The sequence below is a fragment of the Zootoca vivipara genome, chromosome 13 (genome assembly GCF_965207765.1).
Source record: "Zootoca vivipara chromosome 13, rZooViv2.hap1.1, whole genome shotgun sequence".
Taxonomy (NCBI): domain Eukaryota; kingdom Metazoa; phylum Chordata; class Lepidosauria; order Squamata; family Lacertidae; genus Zootoca; species Zootoca vivipara.
Window position 1 is genome coordinate 38465058 of NC_142596.1, and position 21017 is coordinate 38486074.

The window sequence follows — 21017 nt, forward strand, 5'->3', positions numbered from 1 at the left end:
GTTTGTGAACTTTGCCTTGAAAGCAGAACATGTTCCGCTTCCTGTTGAGTGTGTTCCATTTGTAAATTGAGTCCCCCACTGCTGTGGGAAAGCACACCTTGGTTTAAGAACACTTTGGTTTAAGAACTGAGTTCCAGAACGGATTAAGTTTGTAAACCAAGGTACCACTCAGGTATAACTCAGAAGGTGATACCTCTTCCTTTCTAATCCAGAAACTGTTGTGTATTACATCAGCCTTTTTATTCTTTCATTCGCATTTGGAAACTTTCTTTTCTATTCCGCCGCGCGCAACCCACCCACCCACCCCAAATTTGTTTGGTGTTACTCTGTTTTAGCAGTTCCATGTGAGCAACATGTGCATTTGTTTATTTTGATTTGGTTTCGGTATTCCATTCATTGTAAGCCACCGAGCTAAAACTCAATCCCCAGAAGCTGCATCTGGTGTTAAGCGCTGAATTCAATTTCTCACTTTAGAAGTGTCCTTAACAGTTGGGCTAATTAAAGATAAAATGGTGTCCTTATCATAAATATTTATGAATTGAAAATCTGGCACTTTTTTTAATTTCACCAAGTTAAGCCATGACGATAAGCTTGCGTTACCAAATGAAAATGTCAACTTCATTGTAGTTTTACGAGCAGGAGGAATGAAATCTGTTGAAGAAACCAGTCCCCTTTGTTGTTTTGACTTAGGTGCTTTTTTAAAGCGGAACCAGGCCGTGTGTTTAAATCATATTGCAAACATAAAGCTCATGACTTCCCTCAAAGAATCCTGAGAACTGTAGTTTGTTAGGTGCTGGGAACTGTAGCTCTAGGTGGGGAAACTATAGTTCCCAGGATTCTTGGGGGGGGGGGGAAGTTGTGTGCTTTAAATGTGCATTGGATATGGATCTGCCCACATGGAAACCCTAAGATCAGGGGCTGAGAACCTCTTTTTGGTGTCAAGGGCCACTTTAGCTCACAGACAGTCTGTTAAGGGCCACATGCCAGAATGGGTGGAGCCAGAGTGGGTGATGGAGAGAGCCAGAGACTAGGGGTTGGATGCAACTCTGGTCAACCAGCGTCCCGCTTGTGCCAAACTATCCCCCAAACCCCCGGAGCAGATTTTAAGGGGGCAAGAGAGGAAGGAGGTATGTTCTCCAATGGCAGCATGGAATACAGCCCAAAGTTTTTAATGTTTAATGCTGTATTGTGTTTTTAATATTCGGTTGGGAGCCGCCCAGAGTGGCTGGGGAAACCAGGGTATAAATAATAAATTATTGTTATTATTTTCATTGTTGTTGCTGTTGTTTGAGGTAAAACAAACAGTGGTTGTTGCCTGAATTGAGCTTTTGCCTTTGAAATGCATCTACAGTGGGCAGAATTTATAGCTTTAGCCTTCAAGTAAGTGATCTCACTTAGTACCCTTGAATGCTACAGAGAGAGAGAGCCAAACAGACAAAGTCATGTGGGCTATATGGCCAGTGGTTTCAGATTATGCCCTTGGCCTTGCGGCCCTGTTTAGTTGCAAAACAATATTTTTAATCATCATAGCAACCAGGCGGAATGTATGCTTTTATTCGGGAAACATGAATCTCTATGAGGAAAACTTCAGTGAAACCCTTGGCTTATATTGGTGATTTTGAAATTGATGGTTTAAGTTGCCACCATTTAAATCGAACCTCCATAGTCAGTGGGGTGTGATTGTTATTTGCCATCAATAGGCCCATGGCCATTCCTCTGTGAGGGAAGGTTGCAACAGTTGGGTCTTTTCTCTTTAGTAATAGAGGAGAGAAGCACGGCAGAGGCGTCTAAGATTATGCATGCTGCAGAGGAAGCGGATAGAGAGACATTTTTCTCCCCTCCTCTGTCGTAGTAACTAGAACTCGAGGCCATCCAGTGAAGCTGAATGTGAAAAATTCAGGCCAAGGCAGAAGAAAACAGCTTTCCATGCAGTGCATAGTTCATCTTTCAAACTCGTTCCCACACAAGGCAGTGATAGCCACCAACATGGATGCATTGAAAACAGATTAGACAAACTTGTGCATGATAAGCAAAACAGAAAAAAAAATTCCTTCAGTAGCACCTTAAAGACCAACTAAGTTTTTATTTTGGTATGAGCTTTCGTGTGCATGCACACTTCTTCAGATACACTGAAATAGGAGTCCCCAGGCACTTATGTGGAGAAGGGGTGAGAAGGGGGTGGGGTGGGGAGGGGGTATCACTCAGAAGGGTGGTGGAAGTGGGTGATTGACTGACTGATAGCTGTTGATGACCGAAAACAACTGCAAATGGTTTTGCATGAAAAAGTAAGGGTTGAGATGGCTGAAGATCGCTTTATCATGTATAATGAGATAAGAATCCTATGTCTCTGTTCAAACCAGGTCCCTCCCTGGTTTTGAGCTTGGTGATAAGTTGTAATTCAGCAACTTCTCTTTCCAGTCTATTTCTGAAATTCTTTTGTAGTAAGACAGCTACTTTGAGATCTTGTATAGAATGTCTTGGGAGATTGAAGTGTTCTCCTACTGGTTTTTCAGTCTTGTGGTTCCTGATGTCAGGTGTATGTCCATTTATCCTTTGGTGTAGGGTTTGGCCTGTTTGTCCAATATAGAGAGCTGAAGGGCACTGTTGGCATTTGATGGCATACACAATGTTAGAAGATTTTAATGATACGACTGCTAAAGGCTGCCAGCCACAATGGCTATGCTTCCCTCCATTGTTGAAGGCAGCATGTGGAAACCACATGTAGGGAGAGCGGTGTTGTGCTCAGGTGCTGCTAGCGAGCTTACCGTGCCTCTTGGCTGCTTAGAGGGAGGGTAGAATAATAGAAACTAGCCTACTGTGAAAGGTAAACTTTTACCTACTGTGAAAGGTAAAAATTACATTTGTTGCTTCACCTGCTTTTGCCTGTGACCCTGCCTGCCACTGGCATGTGGCCCCCAGAAGGTTTCCCAGTTGGAAATGTGGCCCTCAGTCTGGGAAGAAAATGTTCCTCATCCCCACCCCCGGCAAGCTTCTGATGACTGCCACATCAAAATGGATGGGGCATGGATGGCTGCTTCTAGACAAAGGCGCGACGTTGCTCTCTGAGCATGTGACAACTCTTCTGCCAGAACACTGCCCTGGCTCTCCCCCCAACCCCCCCCCCAAATCAAGTCTGCAGGAACTACCTTGGCACTGTGCTTGGTTTCCCCTCACGCAACTACCTTTTTACAGCGCAGGCTCGGCAGATTGCTGTATTGGGCCCTGCAGGGAGGGAGGCAAAGTGTTCTCACTTCTCATTGGCAACAAGAGAGAAATCAATTTCATTCTACGGAAGGTAGAATATGGAGGGCCAGCTCTGCTCAGTGCCAGCAGTTGCCCCACTGCTCTGAAATAGCAGCAGAGAGTCACAGCAGACGGTTGCTGCAAATAGGGGGGGGGGGTGGTTCCTGCCTGCCAATGGAACATTCTGAGCTGGTGTGATATTTATCTATGTGAGATTCCCTGCCCCCATCAGAGTTGTTTTGTTCCAGAATTTCCATTCCATTTAGAAAGGTAAGCTTCAATAGATTCTGTAGGCACAACCAAGCAGGCTTTTTATTTTAAGTAGTCTCCTCCACCCCTCATTCTCTTTATTAACCTTTCTTGAAAATACAGATTGAAAATAAATCATACAAAACAGATGCAAAGGCTAAATTATTAACGCAACAGACTTAAGGTAGCTCAATAAACTACATATAAAATGTTTCGCTACATTGGCTCCTAGTACACAATTCAAAGTGTTGGTGCTGACCTTTAAAGCCCTAAACGGCTTCGGCCCTATATACCTGAAGGAGCGTCTCCATCCCCATCGTTCTGCCCCGGACACTGAGGTCCAGCTCTGAGGGCATTTCTGGCGGTTCCCTCACTGTGAGAAGCGAAGTTACAGGGGACCAGGCAGAGGGCCTTCTCGGTAATGGCACCTGCCCTGTAGAATTCCCTCCCATCAGATGTCAAGGAAATAAACAGCTCAACCTTCTGTAGACATCTGAAGTATTGGGAAATTTTTAATGTTTTGACATTTTGCTGTGTTTGATGTTTTAATTTGTTGGGAGCCAACCCAGTCAGTTGGGTGGCATAGTTAATGAATGAATGAATGAATGAATGAATGAATGAAGAGTTTGGATTTGATATCCCACTTTATCACTACCCTAAGGAGTCTCAAAGCAGCCAACAATCTCCTTTCCCTTCATCCCCCGCAACAAACACTCTGTGAGGTGAGTGGGGCTGAGAGACTTCAGAGAAGTGTGACTAGCCCACAGCTGCATGTGGAAGAGCAGGGACGCGAACCCACTTCACCAGATTACAAGTCCACCGCTCTTAACCACTACACTACACTGAATGAATGAATGAATGAATGAATGAATGAATGAATGAATGACGTTACTGAATGCAACCTTATGTATGCTGTATATCCTGCCCCCCCACACACACACACATACTGAAGAAAGCAGGTGGGTTCAGTCCTGTAGGGTTTCTGCCCCTTCCCTAGCAGACCGCAGGTTTGAAATCTCCCGTCAGCTGGGGAGCAGGGGATTCAGTCCTGCAGGGTGCTGCTTATAAGTGCCTTCCCTGCTGGGACTGTGCTTGTGGAGGAGCATCAGGCTGGGCCCTCCAGCCTTCGCAACCCCTGACAACCTGGATAACTCTGGGCAGCCGGGTCTATGGTGACCTGGTTCTGTCTCAGCCCAAGTGCAGGTGCCCCCAATTCAAAATTGGCCTGATTCACATCGAGATCCGGGCTTCCCCTAAATCTGGTGCACAGCACTAGTCCCAAGCTCCTTAAAAAGGAGGCAAAGCTACATATAAGAGAAATTATAACCGGATACAGTTTCCTGTGCATTTTTGCCATTATAACCTTGGTTACTATGCTGAAGAGCGTTGATCTGACTTGGCTCCAAGCTTTGAACCAATTCCCATTTTAATTGCCGCCCTGCCGAAGCACAGATCTCTGCTGCATCTAAGCCAGGAGTAAAGAGGGGGGGGCTTGAAACAAGAACCCGAGAGATTTCAATATCTGTCCGTCTGAAGATAACCTCAAAAGGGGAATGGAGGCTATGAGGAAACAGGTCACCCAGGACTGCTATATCTGCCTGTCTTGATAGAGGATCTCGTTTTTCAAACTCCGAGTCTCCATCTTCAATTACGTCTTTAATCAGCCTTTCAAGATAGCGCTTGCCAATGTATTTTGCATGCTGGTTTTAAGCCACTGGGCTCCTTTTCCCTGTCACAACCATTTAGGTTTCCTTTGAGAATTTGCTTTTGCTTAATGACGCCTTGATTAATTTATGCTAAAGAAAAGAGTCATTGATGTTTGGTTCGTAATTCGATCTATAGTTGGAGGGGTTTTTTTATTAATTAAGGCAGAAATAAGATATCTACCAAGAGTGGGAGGAGAGACTAGCATAAAAGGAACACTCTTGAGATGGGGCAGCAGCTCTGGGTGGTTGGATTTCCCCCCAAAAAACCCCTTTGGAGTTAGCCTTCAGAGGATTGTGTCATGGCCCCCATATCCAGCAGTCATTGAGACCACTTTTAGCTACAATGAGCTACTGAGAGTAAAAATAATAATGATGAAATATGAACGGCTAAGTAAATGGAATTTATATGCCACTTAATTGCCAAGGTGACTTATAAACAGTTTACAAGCATAAAACCAATTACAAAACACACACAAAAAACATGATTAAAATACACCACAAAATTCCATTTAAACATTAAAATAAGCACCCCACGATTAAAATGTGTAATAAACCTTAAAACAGCACAACAATTAAAACGGTTAAGGACATACGGAGAGCTCTGCTGGATCAGGCCGATGGTCCATCTACTCCAGGCATCCCCAAACTTCGGCCCTCCAGATGTTTTGGACTACAATTCCCATCATCCCTGACCACTGGTCCTGTTAGGTAGGGATCATGGGAGTTGTAGGCCAAAACATCTGGAGGGCCGCAGTTTGGGGATGCCTGATCTACTCTGCCATTTTGTTCTCACAGTGACCAACCAGTTGCCTATGGGAAGCCCACAAGCAGGGACTGGACACAAGAGACCTCTCCCTATCTATGGTCCCCATCAACTGGTATGAAGAGGTCAAGAGCACATTCCAGCAAGGCAAAAACATTTTGGGTGCAAAGCAGGGCTCATAAGGGAGGTGGGCTTAGAGGAGGGAGTGTGGTGTGGGAAGACACCCAAGGGTGCAGCCGGAGGGAGGGGGGGCAGCATTTGGCCTCTAGACCTGAGGTTCCCCTCCCCAGAGGTCTCTACCTCCTCCAGCAGAGTCTCCCTTCCCTAACCCCAGCTTTGGGAAGCAGTTCACAACGATACACAAAAACAATTTAAATGGCCTTCGCGTTCTTAAAAGCCATGAGGCCTTTCTGAAATGATTTATCCTGGGCCCAATCATGTTTACTCAGGAACAATCCCTGCTAATTTCAGGGGCGCTTAAATCCAAGGGCTTGTCGTTTCCAGCATGTGCATTTGATAAATGCATTTGAAATGAACTGTCGGCATGATGCACTTTAATAAATAAATAAATAAGGCATTTTTGAGCCAAGAGAGTCTTGCTTTGACTTTCTGATGCCACATAGCTATTCATTCCACGAGATTCTCTCTAACCTCCCTCAATGCATCTGTCAGAACTGCCAACAGATCTAAAGCAACTTTTGCATATTAAGTAGAGCCCACAATAATTCACTAGCGGGTTTGATTCTGCAGCGACACGTCCGTATCGATATTTGGAAGTGCATTCCTTTCCTTTTCTCACCATGTAAGGATACACTTCTTCTGTTGCCTATTGAATGAAGGTGTCACAGGATAGAGCTGTTGATAAGGCAGGTAAGAGTAGGAAGGGACCCTGAGGGCCATTTAGTCCAATTCACTGCAATGCAGGTATCTTTTACCCAGTGTGGGGCATGAACCCATGACCCTGAGATCATAAGTCTCACGCTCTACCAACTGAGCCATCCCTTTAAACCTGGCATGGACCAGTAGACCTTCAAATAGAGGAGTGCCCTCTGTAAAGTGTGGGCAACCTTGAGTAAGTGTCGTTCTCATCAGCGAGGTAGCATGGAGGGAACACCCCTTCCCACAGGTCCAAAAACAGGAGCCAGTTTAGGATCCATCAAGAACTGCTTTTCTATTAGAGAGAATGAGAGGAGACCCAATTGCACAGCTGGTTGGAATGTTGTTTGGCTCTGAGCGTACATTAGAACAGGGCTGGGAAAACCTCTGGCCCATGGGCAAATGCTGCCCCACAAATTCCATTTTCTACAACCACACACCTGTTATTCAACTGGGTGACATCAGCAGAAGGACAGGATCCAACCCTTGTTGGGTGCTGCTTTGCCAACACGTTCCCTGAGGGAACGTGCTGGTGTGAAGCAAGCCCCTGCAGAGATCAGGATTGAACCCTTCACTCAGCAGCTGATGAATGGGGAGTTCAGTGCTGTTTCACCGGTGTGTTTCCCTCCTCCCACCCTCACAGGTCAATTCTGACAGGTGGGCAGGACTGACCGCCTACCAGTCACTTGACACCATTGTGGCGCCAGGTGATTGGCAGGTGGGGCGGGGACACAAAGATCTGGCCCACTTAGCCAAAAGGCTTCCCCACCCCTGCTATAAAAATCGAGGGGGAAAGGCAGCTTCTCCACCTAACAATGTTGAGAGGGCTTTCTGAAATCATAATTTGGCAGCACTACCTGGGGAGAACATTTCTAAGTGAATAAATTGCATCTGAGTGCACGGTTACATTTTTATGAGATTCTTTTTATGTTTGAGATAAAAAGGGGGGAGAAAAAAAGAGAAAAATCTAGACCAAAGTAAATTGCTAGCTTGTCATCTTGGCATTATTGCACTGATTGGATCGTGTTGGCTTTCTTTTTCTTTCTTTTTTTATGGTAATGAACAAAATAAGTTGAGTAAATAACTGAGGTGTCAGGGCAGAAAGGGGAAGCCTGTGTTTATTATGTTAGCAGAGCTAGCTGCATCTTCTGTTAGATGCAGCCGCGACCTGCTTCCCTCTCTGTTGCGCAACAAGCATTAACAGTGGCCCCTGTGAGTTTTCAGAGACAATGTAAAATAATCAGCCTACATTTTCAGATGCCAGCAGCCTACAGCCGACGTCCCAATATGTTGGTTTCTCCGCAAAGTTGTTTCCAAATCAACATGCGTAAGGCTGGGGTTGTTAGGCCAAGAACACAACCCAGTGGGGACTCTGAGTACGCATGCACAGGCTGCAAAAAAAAACAACAACAAATGGAAGTGTGAATGTGGGAAGCAGAATTGAGAAAACGCTGGTATTACACAGGTGCAGGTGTTGGGAGAGTAGGATCCCAGTTGCAAACTTGAGTGTGGTGATGCGGAGTGGCTTTCAGCTTGGAAAATCCTGCCCTGGAATTCCTTAAACCTTTTTCTGTCAGGTAGATCTCACAGAGCATGGGAAAGCGTCCATGAATGTGTTTGCCCCCCCAAGGAAGATGCAAATACACTTCCAAAGAGGATTAGACGGAGTCATGGAGTCGCGTGACTATTGGCGGCTGCTCCACTGCTAGGGATATCATGACTCTCTTTACCAATTGCTGGAAATCACAAGTGGCAGAGTGTTGTTGCACTCGCGTCCAGCTTGCAGACTTCTGGTCATCCACCGTGAGAACAGGATGCTGGACTGGATGGGCCACTGGCCTCATCCAGCAGGGCTCTTCTCAGGTTCCTATTGTTCAAAGTCTTTGGAGAGCCACAGTTCCCCAACCCTTGCATGATACACATTGAATTTGTGTATTTGGGAATGAGCTCTCCCTGGTGCTGAATTCTGTGCTATTATCAGCTTTGATTCAGGAACCCCTCAACCTGCTGAAATTCAGTCGTTAACATTGCCAGAAGTTCCGTGCATTTTGAAACATTTTGAGAACACAAGGAGAGGGGGGTTAAAGTAACTTTTATGGCAGAACCACAAGGCAATGAGCAGTGTAGAAAGTAGGTTGAAAGTCCAGATGTGTTATATACAGTGGTACCTCGGTTTATGAACACAATTGGTTCCGGAAGTCTGTTCATAAACTGAAGCGTTCATAAACTGAAGCGAACTTTCCCATTGAAAGTAATGGAAAGTGGATTAATCCATTCCAGACGGTCCGCGGAGTAACCGTTCATAAACTGAAGCGAACTTTTCCATTGAAAGTAATGGAAAGTGGATTAATCCGTTCCAGACGGGTCCGCGAAGTACTTAAACTGAAGCGTTCATAAACTGAAACATGGGTGTAATTGGTTCCGGAAGTCTGTTCATAAACTGAAGCGTTCATAAACTGAAGCGAACTTTCCCATTAAAAGTAATGGAAAGTGAATTAATCCGTTCCAGATGGGTCCGCGGCGTTCATAAACTGAAAATTCATAAACCGAGGTGTTCATAAACCGAGGTTCCACTGTATATATATATATATAGGAATATCTGCAGGAAGACCCAGGAAGTAGAGGATTATTCAATGAGAAAGAAACAAATTGAAAGAAAATGCTTTCTTTTATAGGAAGGACACTCACCCAGTAAAAGCCATCCCCTCCACCACTTCGTCAATCGGGCCCAAAGTTGTCATGTAGGGAAATTGTTCTTTATAGTTGGCTGAGACAAGACTAATGTTGCCTGCCAGACCAGTTCTCCTTGCACTAGTTATGCAGCTTTTATATATTCTGTCCCTGTGTCTTGCAATTACAAAAGCACGGCAACATGAGCCTCTCTCCTGAATCCAGCAGACTTTCCTTCGGCTTTTCAAAGCCGTCAGTTTGCGGGCGGCACCAAGATGTCAAGGAACGCCAGAGGTGTCCCCTCGGCATGAGAATTTTCCACTGAGCAAGGTGTGCAGTGGGAACGAGGCAGTAGGAAAGGACCCTCAAGAGTCACCGCGTCCTCTGCAATACAGGAACCTATACTCGCCATTGGGCAGGAAGATGTCTAGAATAACCTCCTCTTTCATTTGAGCCTTCCTGAAGCAGCAAGGTCTTACTGTGCTCTGGCATGTTCCTATGTCCTTGGCTATTTTGCTACAAGAAGCCAAGTTACAGGGAACCAGGCAGAGGGCCTTCTCAGTAGTGGCACCCACCCTGTGGAACGCCCTCCCACCAGAGGTCAAAGAGAACAACAATTACCAGACCTTTAGAAGGCATCTTAAGGCACCCCTGTTTAGGGAAGCTTTTAATGTTTGGTGGATTTCTGTATTTTAATGTTTTGTTGGAAGCCGCCTGGAGTGGCTGGGGGAACCCAGCCAGATGAGATTATTATTATTATTATTATTTTATTATTATTAAAGACCCAAGCCACTGGTTTCCAATCTTAAAAAAAGTTGTGCATCTTTTTTTCTCAATTGTGGCAGAAACTCAGATTACTGAACCAAATACTATTCCACCAGAGAAGCATTCACTTGTCACCAGGCAACCATAAGAACATCTTGGGTTGTAGCTGTATTCAGAGTAAACTCCTTAATAGTCACTACTAACTTAGATCTGTGGATTTCTGGGGGGAAGTTAGTTGGATGCAATCCTTTACCAGTCATCATAGCTACTTTCAACTTTTCAGTACGTTTTCTTCATTAGAACCTACTTTTATATTTGCTGGAATATAATTTTAAAATATTCTGAACGTTCCTGCCAAAGATTTCGATTTTCCTGCTCAACTTGGAAGCGCAGCACAGAGTCAGTGAATCCACTTTTTGAAGTTTATTACACTGAATTATAGATGCAATTTCATCCCAGGTAGGCAAAGTTTGAGGAGCTATACTAAATAAAGAATATTTCATTTTGATCAGGAAGCAAAATAGGGCAAGCCGCTTCAGCAGCAAGGACTCCACCGGAGTTTGAAAATCAAGCATATCTTTCGCTCACAGCTTCAGCTGATTTTGTCTTTTTCCCCTTTTCTTTTCTGCTGCTTTGTGCTTCCTCTGTTTGAATCATTGGCAGTGTCTCTTTTTTGCCCAGGCAAGCCTGAAAAACATGCCACAGAGTAGGGAAATGAAAAATAGGTTGTGTGTCATGTTTCTGGGAAAAACCCAAGTGGCAGTTGAGTTCCCTTGGGATATATAAGAAAATGAGACTTCCCTGTACATGCCATCAAAAGTGAGGGGGGGGAACTACCAATAATCAATATAAATTTATTTGTCATCATTGAATTTACATCCTGCTCTTCATCCCCAAGGAGCCCAGGGCAGCAAACACGTTCACAGCAAACTTTAAAAACAAAAACAAAAAAAACTTTTAACACATTTTGGAAATAGTTACCATTGGCTATGGAACTTTTCTGGCAAACCTTTGTATCTCATTGACATTAGGAATGATGCAGAGCAGTTAGCCCTTTTTATTGCCCTCCAAAGTGATCAGACACAAGCCTGGCCTTAGCATTTGCTTATACAGTGGTACCTCTACTTAACGAATTTAATGCGTTCCGAAAGCACATTCGTAAGTCGAAAAAAGTGTACGTTGAATCCCATAGGAATGCATTGGGAGAAAAAATTCCTAAGTAGAAGCAACCCTATCTAAAAATTCGTAAGTAGAAAAAATCCTATCTAAACCGCATCCAAGATGGCGGATGGAGCTCCATTCGTAAGTAGAAACATTCGTAAGTAGAGTTATTCGTAAGTAGAGGTACCACTGTAGTTGCAATAGTGTGGGCTTGAGTCCTGAAAGGGTTAACTATGTTGGACTCAGCACTTACTATGGGAATGCATATTAGGGCTTGCCAATCAGCAGGTCAGCAGTTCAAATCCCCATGACAGGGTGAGCTCCTGTTGCTCGGTCCCAGCCTCCTGCCAACCTAGCAGTTCAAAAGCACGTCAAAGTGCAAGTAGGTAAATAGGGACCGCTCCAAGCGGGAAGGTAAACGGCATTTCTGTGTGCTGCTCTGGTTCGCCAGAAGCGGCTTAGTCATGCTGGCCACATGACCCAGAAGCTGTACACCGGCTCCCTCAGCCAATAACCACGAGATGAGCGCCACAACCCCAGAGTCATCCATGACTGGACCTAATGGTCAGGGGTCCCTTTACCTTTACAATTAAGAAGTATATTAATAGTGAAATAATTATTAAGCTCTAACTGTATGTAGGTTTTATTTTATTTGTTTTTATCTTATACTTTGGAAATGTACATCCAGGGGTTTTTTCCCTTTAATTTTTTGGGGGGCCCTCAAGAGAGTGGGGCCCTAAGCTATAGCTTGTTTAGCTTATACGTAAATCCAGCACTGTGTGACACACATGAACATGAGCTATACGCCAGTAAGCTGACTCGACAGGATACAGACTATAAATATGGGAGCTGGAGACACTGTCAGGCAGAACTCAGAATAGACAAGGAGATCTCGAGAGGATGCTGTGCATCATCAGCTCCCAGAAGGATCATTTGCTGTCATGTCTAAAGGTTCTCTGGCACAGGTCTGGCCTCTCCACGAGGTGCAGGAAAGCAGTCACCTCATGCAGCAGGCTGAGGTCAGCTGGGAGGGGCAGCAGATCCAGCTCTGAGGAGGAGTGTGCCGCTGGCCGTATCCTGCACTTGTAGCTCTGCCTCTGCCATCCTGTTCCCTCTCCAGCCTCCTTTTCTCTCCCCCACTGCTTTCAGTGCACCAGGGTTTCTCCAGCCTCCAGTTGCCTCAGGTCATAGGTGCCAAGTCCCAGATTGAAAAATCCGGGATTGGCAGCAGCGCGGCACCGGAAGTGGCGCTGCAGCCATTTTTGGAACTGGGCAGAGCAGCACCGGAAGTCGCTTCTACGCCTGCTCTGCCCATTTCCAAAATGGCCGCCTCACCGGAAGTGGCGCTGCGGCCATTTTGGAACTGGGCGGAGCAGCACCGGAAGTCGCTTCTACGCATGCTCTGCCCATTTCCAAAATGGCTGCAGTGCCAGAAATCACTTCTGCGCATGTCCAGAGACTCCAGACATGCGCTGAAGGAGCCTCCCTGGGCCGGTAAGAATCCGAGGGGTTTACCGGGGGGGGGGGTGTTAAATCCAGGCTGCCAGCGTGAAACGGCTGGAAAAACGGGGGTTTCCTGGGAAATATGGGAGACTTGGCAGCTATGCCTCAGGTGGAGGAACAGGAGGAGGCAGGTTTTGCCTCAGATGGTAAAATCTGGGCCAGCCCTGCTCCAACAGCAAATGGAACATAAGATTGAAGCAGTCTGAAATGGGTTTCATTCTAGTTGGGTGCAAGGATTAGTAGTTTGCTTTGTCTAGTCGAAGTAGTGTGTGTTATGCATGTCAGTGTATAATGCATGCTGTGTAACCAACAAAACCCACAACCTTCACCTTTAAGTGTTCTTATTACTCTCTAATCCAAGAGAACCGCTGCCTTTGGCAAACAAAACTTTTGGCAGAACAGCACTGAAACATTCTGAAAACAGTTTGAAATATGCTCTCATTTGCCAGTTCCGGGGTTGCCCTGTTCTACGGCCATGAAATGCCTGAGTAAACAGGAATGTTTTCAAAATTTTTCTCCTGAAAATCAGTTAAAGATGGAGACAGACACACCTCACAGTGAATAAGTTATTGTGTTCTGAAGAAGGCTGTGCAAGCGCCTTTCCTCTAAGTGGAGGGCACTGACAACAATGACCAGTGCTGCACTTTTGTAATTTTACACTAAAACGGGGGTCATCATCCTGGCACCCACATGTGTCAATATGCCTACCAGTACCTCCTGAGTCACCCAGAAAAGGTCTCAATAAATATCCCCTTGAAAATCCACATTAGATTGTTTGTTATCCCTGCTGAGTTTCTGTTTGCACTGACTTGGCCTCTGCTACATTGAACGCCCCCCCCCCTTTAAACATGCAGACATTTCATTGGATGCCAGGATTCGACACCCATCCTCTCATTGTGAACAGAGGAGAGGTACACAAAAGATTCTCTTTGTGAGCAAGGGGAGGTGTCTGATGCAGGTGCCTTTTTTCCCATTGATGGAGGGCGTGCCAGCACCATTTTGTAATCCTGTCATTTTTAGATATGGCAGCCATTTTGTTTTATACCTCACGCTCATGGCAGCAATTTTATGATTGCATCTGCAGACACTTTCTGAAAATTACAGATGTGCCGACTGGCAACACCCACTCGAGAGTTAATGGTCTTTTTATGGGGAGGGGGAGCAGTATTTCAACATGTAATAAGTCAGGCTTTCCCTGACCCGTAAGACTGAACCCTGTTATTACTAGATTTCTGTTCTCCTCTCTGCTTTTTTGCTACCGCTTTACCCTGTTAATGTTTGTTGTTCCATACACTGCCCAGATATTTAAATGTTAAGCAGTTTGGAAATGCTTTTAAATAAATAAATTTGAGGGGAAGTCACTTTGATGTCGGGATGTGAACGTTCGGTTGTCTGGCAGTCATTCTATCTTTCTCTCACACACACAATTAAACCATCAGGAAATGAAAGTGATTCTCCACACACACACACACACACACACACACACACACACACACCTCTTTTGTCAAACGACATCATTATGAGTGGCCTGTCTCGCTCAGTCTTCAGTAAGTGGAGTCACTAATAATTAAGAAGCCGCCGCAATAAAAGCGAGCTCGTTAGGGGAGTTGACAGTGTTATTGGGAACCTGAAGGAAATGTGGCATTTGGCAAAAATTGAATTGGACGTTAGATTGGCAGCAAGCAAAGTGTTGACTGAGATCAGCTTTATGGCGCATTTGAGTCCAGTGGTGGTGTTTTTAGCTGCAATGGCTTCTGTGTTGTTTCCAGGCTCGGTTCAAAGAGCCCGTTACTGCCTATAAGCCCTAAATTAGGGTTGCCATATTTCAAGAGGTGAAGATCCAGACACACAAGTTGTTGGGCTTTTTTTAAGGCAAAATTGGAGCTTTTAAAAAAATAATAGTTTTCATTAGTTTTCAAGTTTTTAAGAAGTTTTTAAGAAGATTGCTTAAGCAACATGCAGCATCCAGTAGCAAAAATAACAAGGGAGCTTTGCAGTTTCACCTTAGTCCTAGAAACCCCCTTCCCATGGTATATATAAATTATTATGAACCATTTTATGATGAAGCTCATTGCCCATATCTCCCTTCTGTAGATGAGTCACTCTGTGTATTGTGATTTTGGGGGCTGAGGATGATGAATAGTGGCATACAAGAGCTCTCCAACACAGGCCTCAAGAGCTATTGCCTTATTTGGTTTTTATTGATGAAATGCAACGTCGGGGGCAGATCTCCACTCATAATTCTTGTGGAACGGCGTTCCTTTGGCACAAAACATTTTGCAAGTGGAGCAGGTGTGCCGCTAAGAGACTAGAACTTAGTTCTGTACTGGATAGGACCCTCAATAATCACAAAAACAACAAGGATGACCTTGCTGAACATCTGATAAAGCTACAGCTGCCTTCCAGCCACATGGAAAAGCACAGGATTGAAATCGAGGCCAAGGAAATTTGTTACAGCATCGCAGCCAAAAGCTTTTGTTTCAGGAGCTCAGCCTGTTTGTGAGATGCTGCTGTTTCGTCTTTAATTCCCCATCTCGAAATGGCACTGCATCCCGAGCAATTTCTATTAAACCAAAATCACTTTGCATTAGTAACAATTACCTGTAAAAAAAAAAGTATATTCATGTTTAAATTGCATGCCATTTTCATTGGCACTCGTAAACAAAGCCGTAAGAATATTGCCTAAATTGACATAATGTATATTATCTTGTGCAACACTTCTCTCTCAATTAATGTATTCTTTTCAACCTTTCTTTGGACAACAAATGAAATTAAGGGAATAATCTTACTTACTTACTTATACACCTTTGAAGGTGACCCGGAAACTGCAATTAATCCAGAATGCGGCAGCTAGACTAGTGAGTGGGAGTGGTCACCCGGACCACATAACACCGGTCCTGAGAGATCTACACTGGCTTCCAGTACGTTTCTGAGCACAATTCAAAGTGTTGGTACTGACCTTTAAAGCCCTAAACGGCCTCGGTCCTGTATACCTGAAGGAGCGTCTCCACCCCCACCATTCAGCCCGGACACTGAGATCCAGCACCGAGGGCCTCTGTCTGGTTCCCTCATTGCGAGAAGTGAGGTTACAGGGAACCAGACAGAGGGCCTTCTCGGTAGTGGCACCCGCCCTGTGGAACACCCTCCCAGCAGATGTCAAGGCAATAAGTAACTATTCTACTTTCAGAAGTCAACTGAAGGCGGCCCTATTTAGGGAAGTTTTTAATGTTTGATGCTGTACTGTTTTTAATATTTGGTTGGAAGCCGCCCAGAGTGGCTGGGGTATAAATAAATAAATTATTATTATTATTATTATTATTATTAATTTTAAAAATAAAGGCCTTAAAGTAAACCCCCTGAATCAGCGGTTGCCAGCTCAGCGCCTGCAGGAGCCAGTGTAAATGCTAGTAACGCCTATGGTGCTCTCGAAAGGTTTTAGTAAATATCCCCTCAGAAATCTGCAACATAACAGAGACTGTTTCTTCTTCCGGCCCATTTTCTGATTTCACGGCATATTGCCTCCTTAAGTATGACCATATTTCATGCCAGGATTGGACGCCCACCAAGGAGACTTTGTGGGACTGAATACAGCGGCCTTTTCTTCCATTGATGTGGGACAGGCCTGTACTGTTTTGTGGTCCCATCCCTTTTCCTGCTTTTTTAGATGTAGTAGCCATTCTGCCATGTCCCCACAGCAGCTCTTCTTTGTTAGGCCACTTCCCCAGAGAAGCCATTTTCTGATTGGCACTCACGTCACTTTCTCAGCTTTGCAAATATGCCCCAGTAAGGTATGAGTCAGCTGCCCTAAATGGGTATTTTTTGGGGGGGAGGGTATCATATTGGTTTGATACTGGTTTTTTTGTAAGATCCAAACTCAAAACTTTGGAACTCCCTGACTCTTGATATCAAGCACACACCTTCACTGCACTCCTTTTGGTGCCTGCTAAAAACATTTTTGTTTAGACACGCCTTTCTAGATGTTTAGAAAGTTGATGCACGGTTAGATCTATTTTTAGTTATTTTAACCTTTTGAGAAAGTCTGCGATTGTTATTAATTCTTCCTATTGGTTTTATTGTTTCATCTTTGAGTAAACTGCTTTGAGTTTTTTCTCTCTTTACAATCAAGCAGTGTATATTTTTATGAGATAAATAAGTAAATAAATAAATACAACTTCGCATATTTTACTTGATATTTTTTCTTGTGTTTCCCTCTATAGTCGATGTTTCGAATTCTGTTGGTTCGTTGTTGTTGTTGACTGGGTTTTTTCTTCCCCCTTTTAAACAGGTGTCAAAGCAGTGTTTTCCGGGCACTACCACCAAAATGCTGGCGGCTCCTACAAGAATATCGAAATGGTTGTTTCGTCTGCCATCGGGTGCCAGCTGGGCAAAGACACCCATGGGCTAAGGGTGGTGGCTGTCACCCCCAAGAAGATTGTTCACAAATACTACAGTTTGAACGAACTGAGCAATCGAGGGGTCGAGAAAGACATCGCGGCTTTGCTTAACCAAAACTAGCCATTTCTTTCCTCTGCCACAATATTTGGGGGGGGGCGGCCCTCTGCAGCCCAGGGTGAGGTATCAGAATTGTGGGTTGTGTTATTTACTTTGTGTTTTTTAAAACAGTTGGCCATGGCAAAGATTTCTCATCATAATCAGAAAGCGCCTGAACACCGCAAAGTCAAACAGGCAGTCAGGGGGATTATATTCACCTGTCAAGGGTGCGTATAAATTTAACTTGTGCTATAAAAAGTAGTGGCAGCGCTATTGATTTTGTAATTAAGGAGATATTCTGAGAATGCGCTGTTCTTAGAATAAACCACTTTTATAGCAGCGCTTAAATGCACTCGCGAACAAACACACGGCACAACCGTCTACATGACAGCCCAATAAACAACAGGAGGCTGCAGAGAAACCAAATGCCACGTTAATGGAAGAATGAAAGGGGTTTGCCTTCAGTTCAAAGCAAATGCTAGGTACACATACGCAATTATAGGGTAGCTGTAAGAAGCTGAAAAATATTCTATACGTGTTTCTAATAAGGAAATACACCTGTTGACATGTGCAATTTGCCACAGGTCTATCGTGCCTCACAGAGGCTCCATCTGCCCTATAAGTTTAAAGCAGCATCGGGCCACTTAGCAATCATGGCTTGCCCCAAAGAATCCTGGGAGCTGTAGCTTGTTCATGGTGCTAGGAGTTGTCAGGAGACACACACATACACACACCCAATTCCTCTAACACAGGCATCCCCAAACTGCGGCCCTCCAGATGTTTTAGCCTACAACTCCCATGATCCCTAGCTAACAGGACCAGTGGTCGGGGAAGATGGGAATTGTAGTCCAAAACACCTGGAGGGCCAAAGTTTGGGGATGCCTGCTCTAACAGAGCTACGTTTCCCAGAGTTCCCTGGGAAGAGGGATTGGTTGTTAAACCACTCTGAGAATTGTATCTCCATACTAGGAAGGGGGTGTCTCCTCTAAGCACCCTTAACAAACTACAGTTCCCAGGAATCTTGGGGGGGGGAGCCATGGCTGTTTAAAGTGGAATGGAGAGCAGGGTTGTCTCCAGGTGTGGAGGGGTTCCTGGCCGAGTGCCCTTGGGTGGCTTTCTTTGACATCAGTGGGCTCCCCCTGGTGGTTATAGCAGCAGCAACTTCCCACACTTCACCAGTGTACCATCACAGCAGTGGATTGTGGGCAATATAAAATGGCGGGTTGCCCAGGTGAGCTCCACCTGGGTGCCGTGTTCTGACCCCCCAGGACCCTTACGAGAGAGGGCATTTCCAGGATCCGGGGAGTCCCGTCTCAAGAGACAACGCTCTACAGCCTTCCATTTAAATGCTCATTTTATGGCATTTTTGCATTGATCGCTTGAGTAGGCCCTGCACGTGTGCGCACTGCTCAACGGTAGGCACGACTTGACACTGATTCACCACCCATGAATCAGTCCTCTGAAAGGAAATCATTTAGAGCTTGCCATTTCCACCTCACCGCAAACAAACCTAAATCAGCGGTGAGCTAATTTAACTGTTTGCAGCTCCAGCCAAGAAATTCCGGGAAGTTGTCGTTTGGTGTGAGTACTTGGAATTCCATTAGAGAGCCCTAAGTCATTTGCAGAAATACAATTCATGGCGCTCTGCCCTTAAAACCAACGGAACAATCGGTTTAAACCATTTTTTTTTGTTTGCTGGTTTCTCCTCTTCTTACACATTTTGATTTCTTAAAAGAATGAAATTGAACTCACACTCTGTGCCGGGGGTGGGGGAGTATTTTCTCAATGGAGTAATGGTGTTAATTGAGGTCTTTTGAGTCCAGGGTTATTTGTAGATGGCTTAATAATCCTACAAAACTGGTGGGTGGGTTTTTTTGTTTTTTTGCTTTTATGGTTTAATAGGTTTCTCGTGTTTGTATGAGGGACCAGTCCATATTTTAAAGGATGGATATATTTCTTATTAAGGAATATAATGTGTTGTGTCAGCACCAACCATGTGTCTTTTGGGGTTCCCAGGCTTTCCAAATGTGTGCATGTAGGGAATTTGCAGGCGAATGGTACGACAAATTGGTGTGAAATCACTTTTCAATGAATAACAAATCGCCTTCCTGTGCTTTAAAACAGCCTGCACTTGGTGTGTGGTTATATAAGTGCAGTTATAAACCTGGATGATATGTTATCAAGTAAAATGGCAACATTAAAAAAAGAAAGAAGACATATTTTTGAAATGCATAAACAGCTACTTCAAGTGATCATTCCAAACTGAATTGTTCCATTTTAAACTGAATCCCTGTCAGCTCGACTCAGAACACAAATTGAATAAATGGAATCACTGTTGTTTAGTCGTTTAGTCGTGTCCGACTCTTCGTGACCCCATGGACCATAGCACGCCAGGCACTCCTGTCTTGCACTGCCTCCCGCAGTTTGGTCAAACTCATGTTCGTAGCTTCGAGAACACTGTCCAACCATCTTGTCCTCTGTCGTCCCCTTCTCCTTGTGCCCTCAATCACTAGCTCAATGGAATCACTAGCTCCGCCCAGATGTTAAAGGCTTCCTAAATTGAAGGGAGAGTGGGATCTGTTCCTACCAAGACCTGGTGTTCTCCATGGTGAAGATCTGCAGAAGGAGTTCTGAAATGCGCAGGGAAGCAATTCTCAATGCAGACTTTATCCACTGCGGAGCAGAGACAGAGGACTTGTGGCCTTCCAGAGGTTCTTGGACTCTTATTCCCATTAGCCCCAGCCAGCTTGGCCAACAGTGAGGGATGGTGAGAATTGGAGTCCAATGATGCCCGGAGGGCCAAAGGTTCCCCCCATGCTTGGTGATCTTCAGCTGGTGGGTTGGGACCCAATATTGGTTTGTGACCTGATGGAAGGATGGGTTGAAACAGCCGCATGATCAAGATAAAAATAGTGATGGGGAGGAAAGAGAAGGGAGGGGGATAAATGTCCCCAAATACATATTTGGATTATAATTGAGTCCCAGGTCTGAAAAGTTTGAAGACCACTGATATAGAGGTGATTGGGATGTGGCAGAGGGGGTGATATAACTCAGCAAATCCCTCCTCTCCCCACAAATATTTCTCACACGCAGGAGGGCTTTAGCCACTCAAGTGGCCACTGTTTGATCTTTTTTTAAGGTGAATGATGTAGAAATGTTCTTGTTTCTTTAGTTTCTTTCCCCTTTTCAGGGGGATTTAGAATGGTTATGATTGTTTGCCTGTTGGCCTTAAACCTGTTTGACCTCCCTGAATGGAAAACCAATTTTTTTAAAAAAATGGGGTGAGAAATCTCCTTACTTTGATCTTTTTTTCATACAGGCAGTCATAAAGAATTAAATAAAAATCTCCATTTGCAATATATGTGGTCCAGTCAGTATGATAAAAGTGCAAAGGCATAATGAGCGCTCTTGATTTACGAAGAGGAAATGTGTAAAAATTCTTTTGTAGTAAAAGGCACAAGACATCTGGTGCATGGAAAACTTACCAAAGGTCTTTTTAGGATCCCAAATCACACCTAGAAGCTTCTAGAAAGTTCACGAGCAGGACACAATGCTACTGCCACCCACCACCACACTCAAATAGAATCATA

At 44.7% G+C, this 21017-nt stretch overlaps 1 protein-coding gene across 2 annotated transcripts in view; it reads left to right on the plus strand.

Annotated features, from left to right (window-relative positions):
• CPPED1 (calcineurin like phosphoesterase domain containing 1) overlaps positions 1–20692 on the plus strand; it is a 67556-nt gene extending 46864 nt beyond the window's left edge. For both annotated transcript variants that reach the window (XM_035130594.3, XM_088656473.1), the window contains one exon: positions 17222–20692. In XM_035130594.3, coding sequence (XP_034986485.3) covers positions 17222–17451 — 230 coding nt within the window. In that variant the 3' untranslated portion in view covers positions 17452–20692. The remainder of the gene's footprint in view (positions 1–17221) is intronic.
• The last annotated feature ends 325 nt before the right edge of the window (positions 20693–21017 follow it).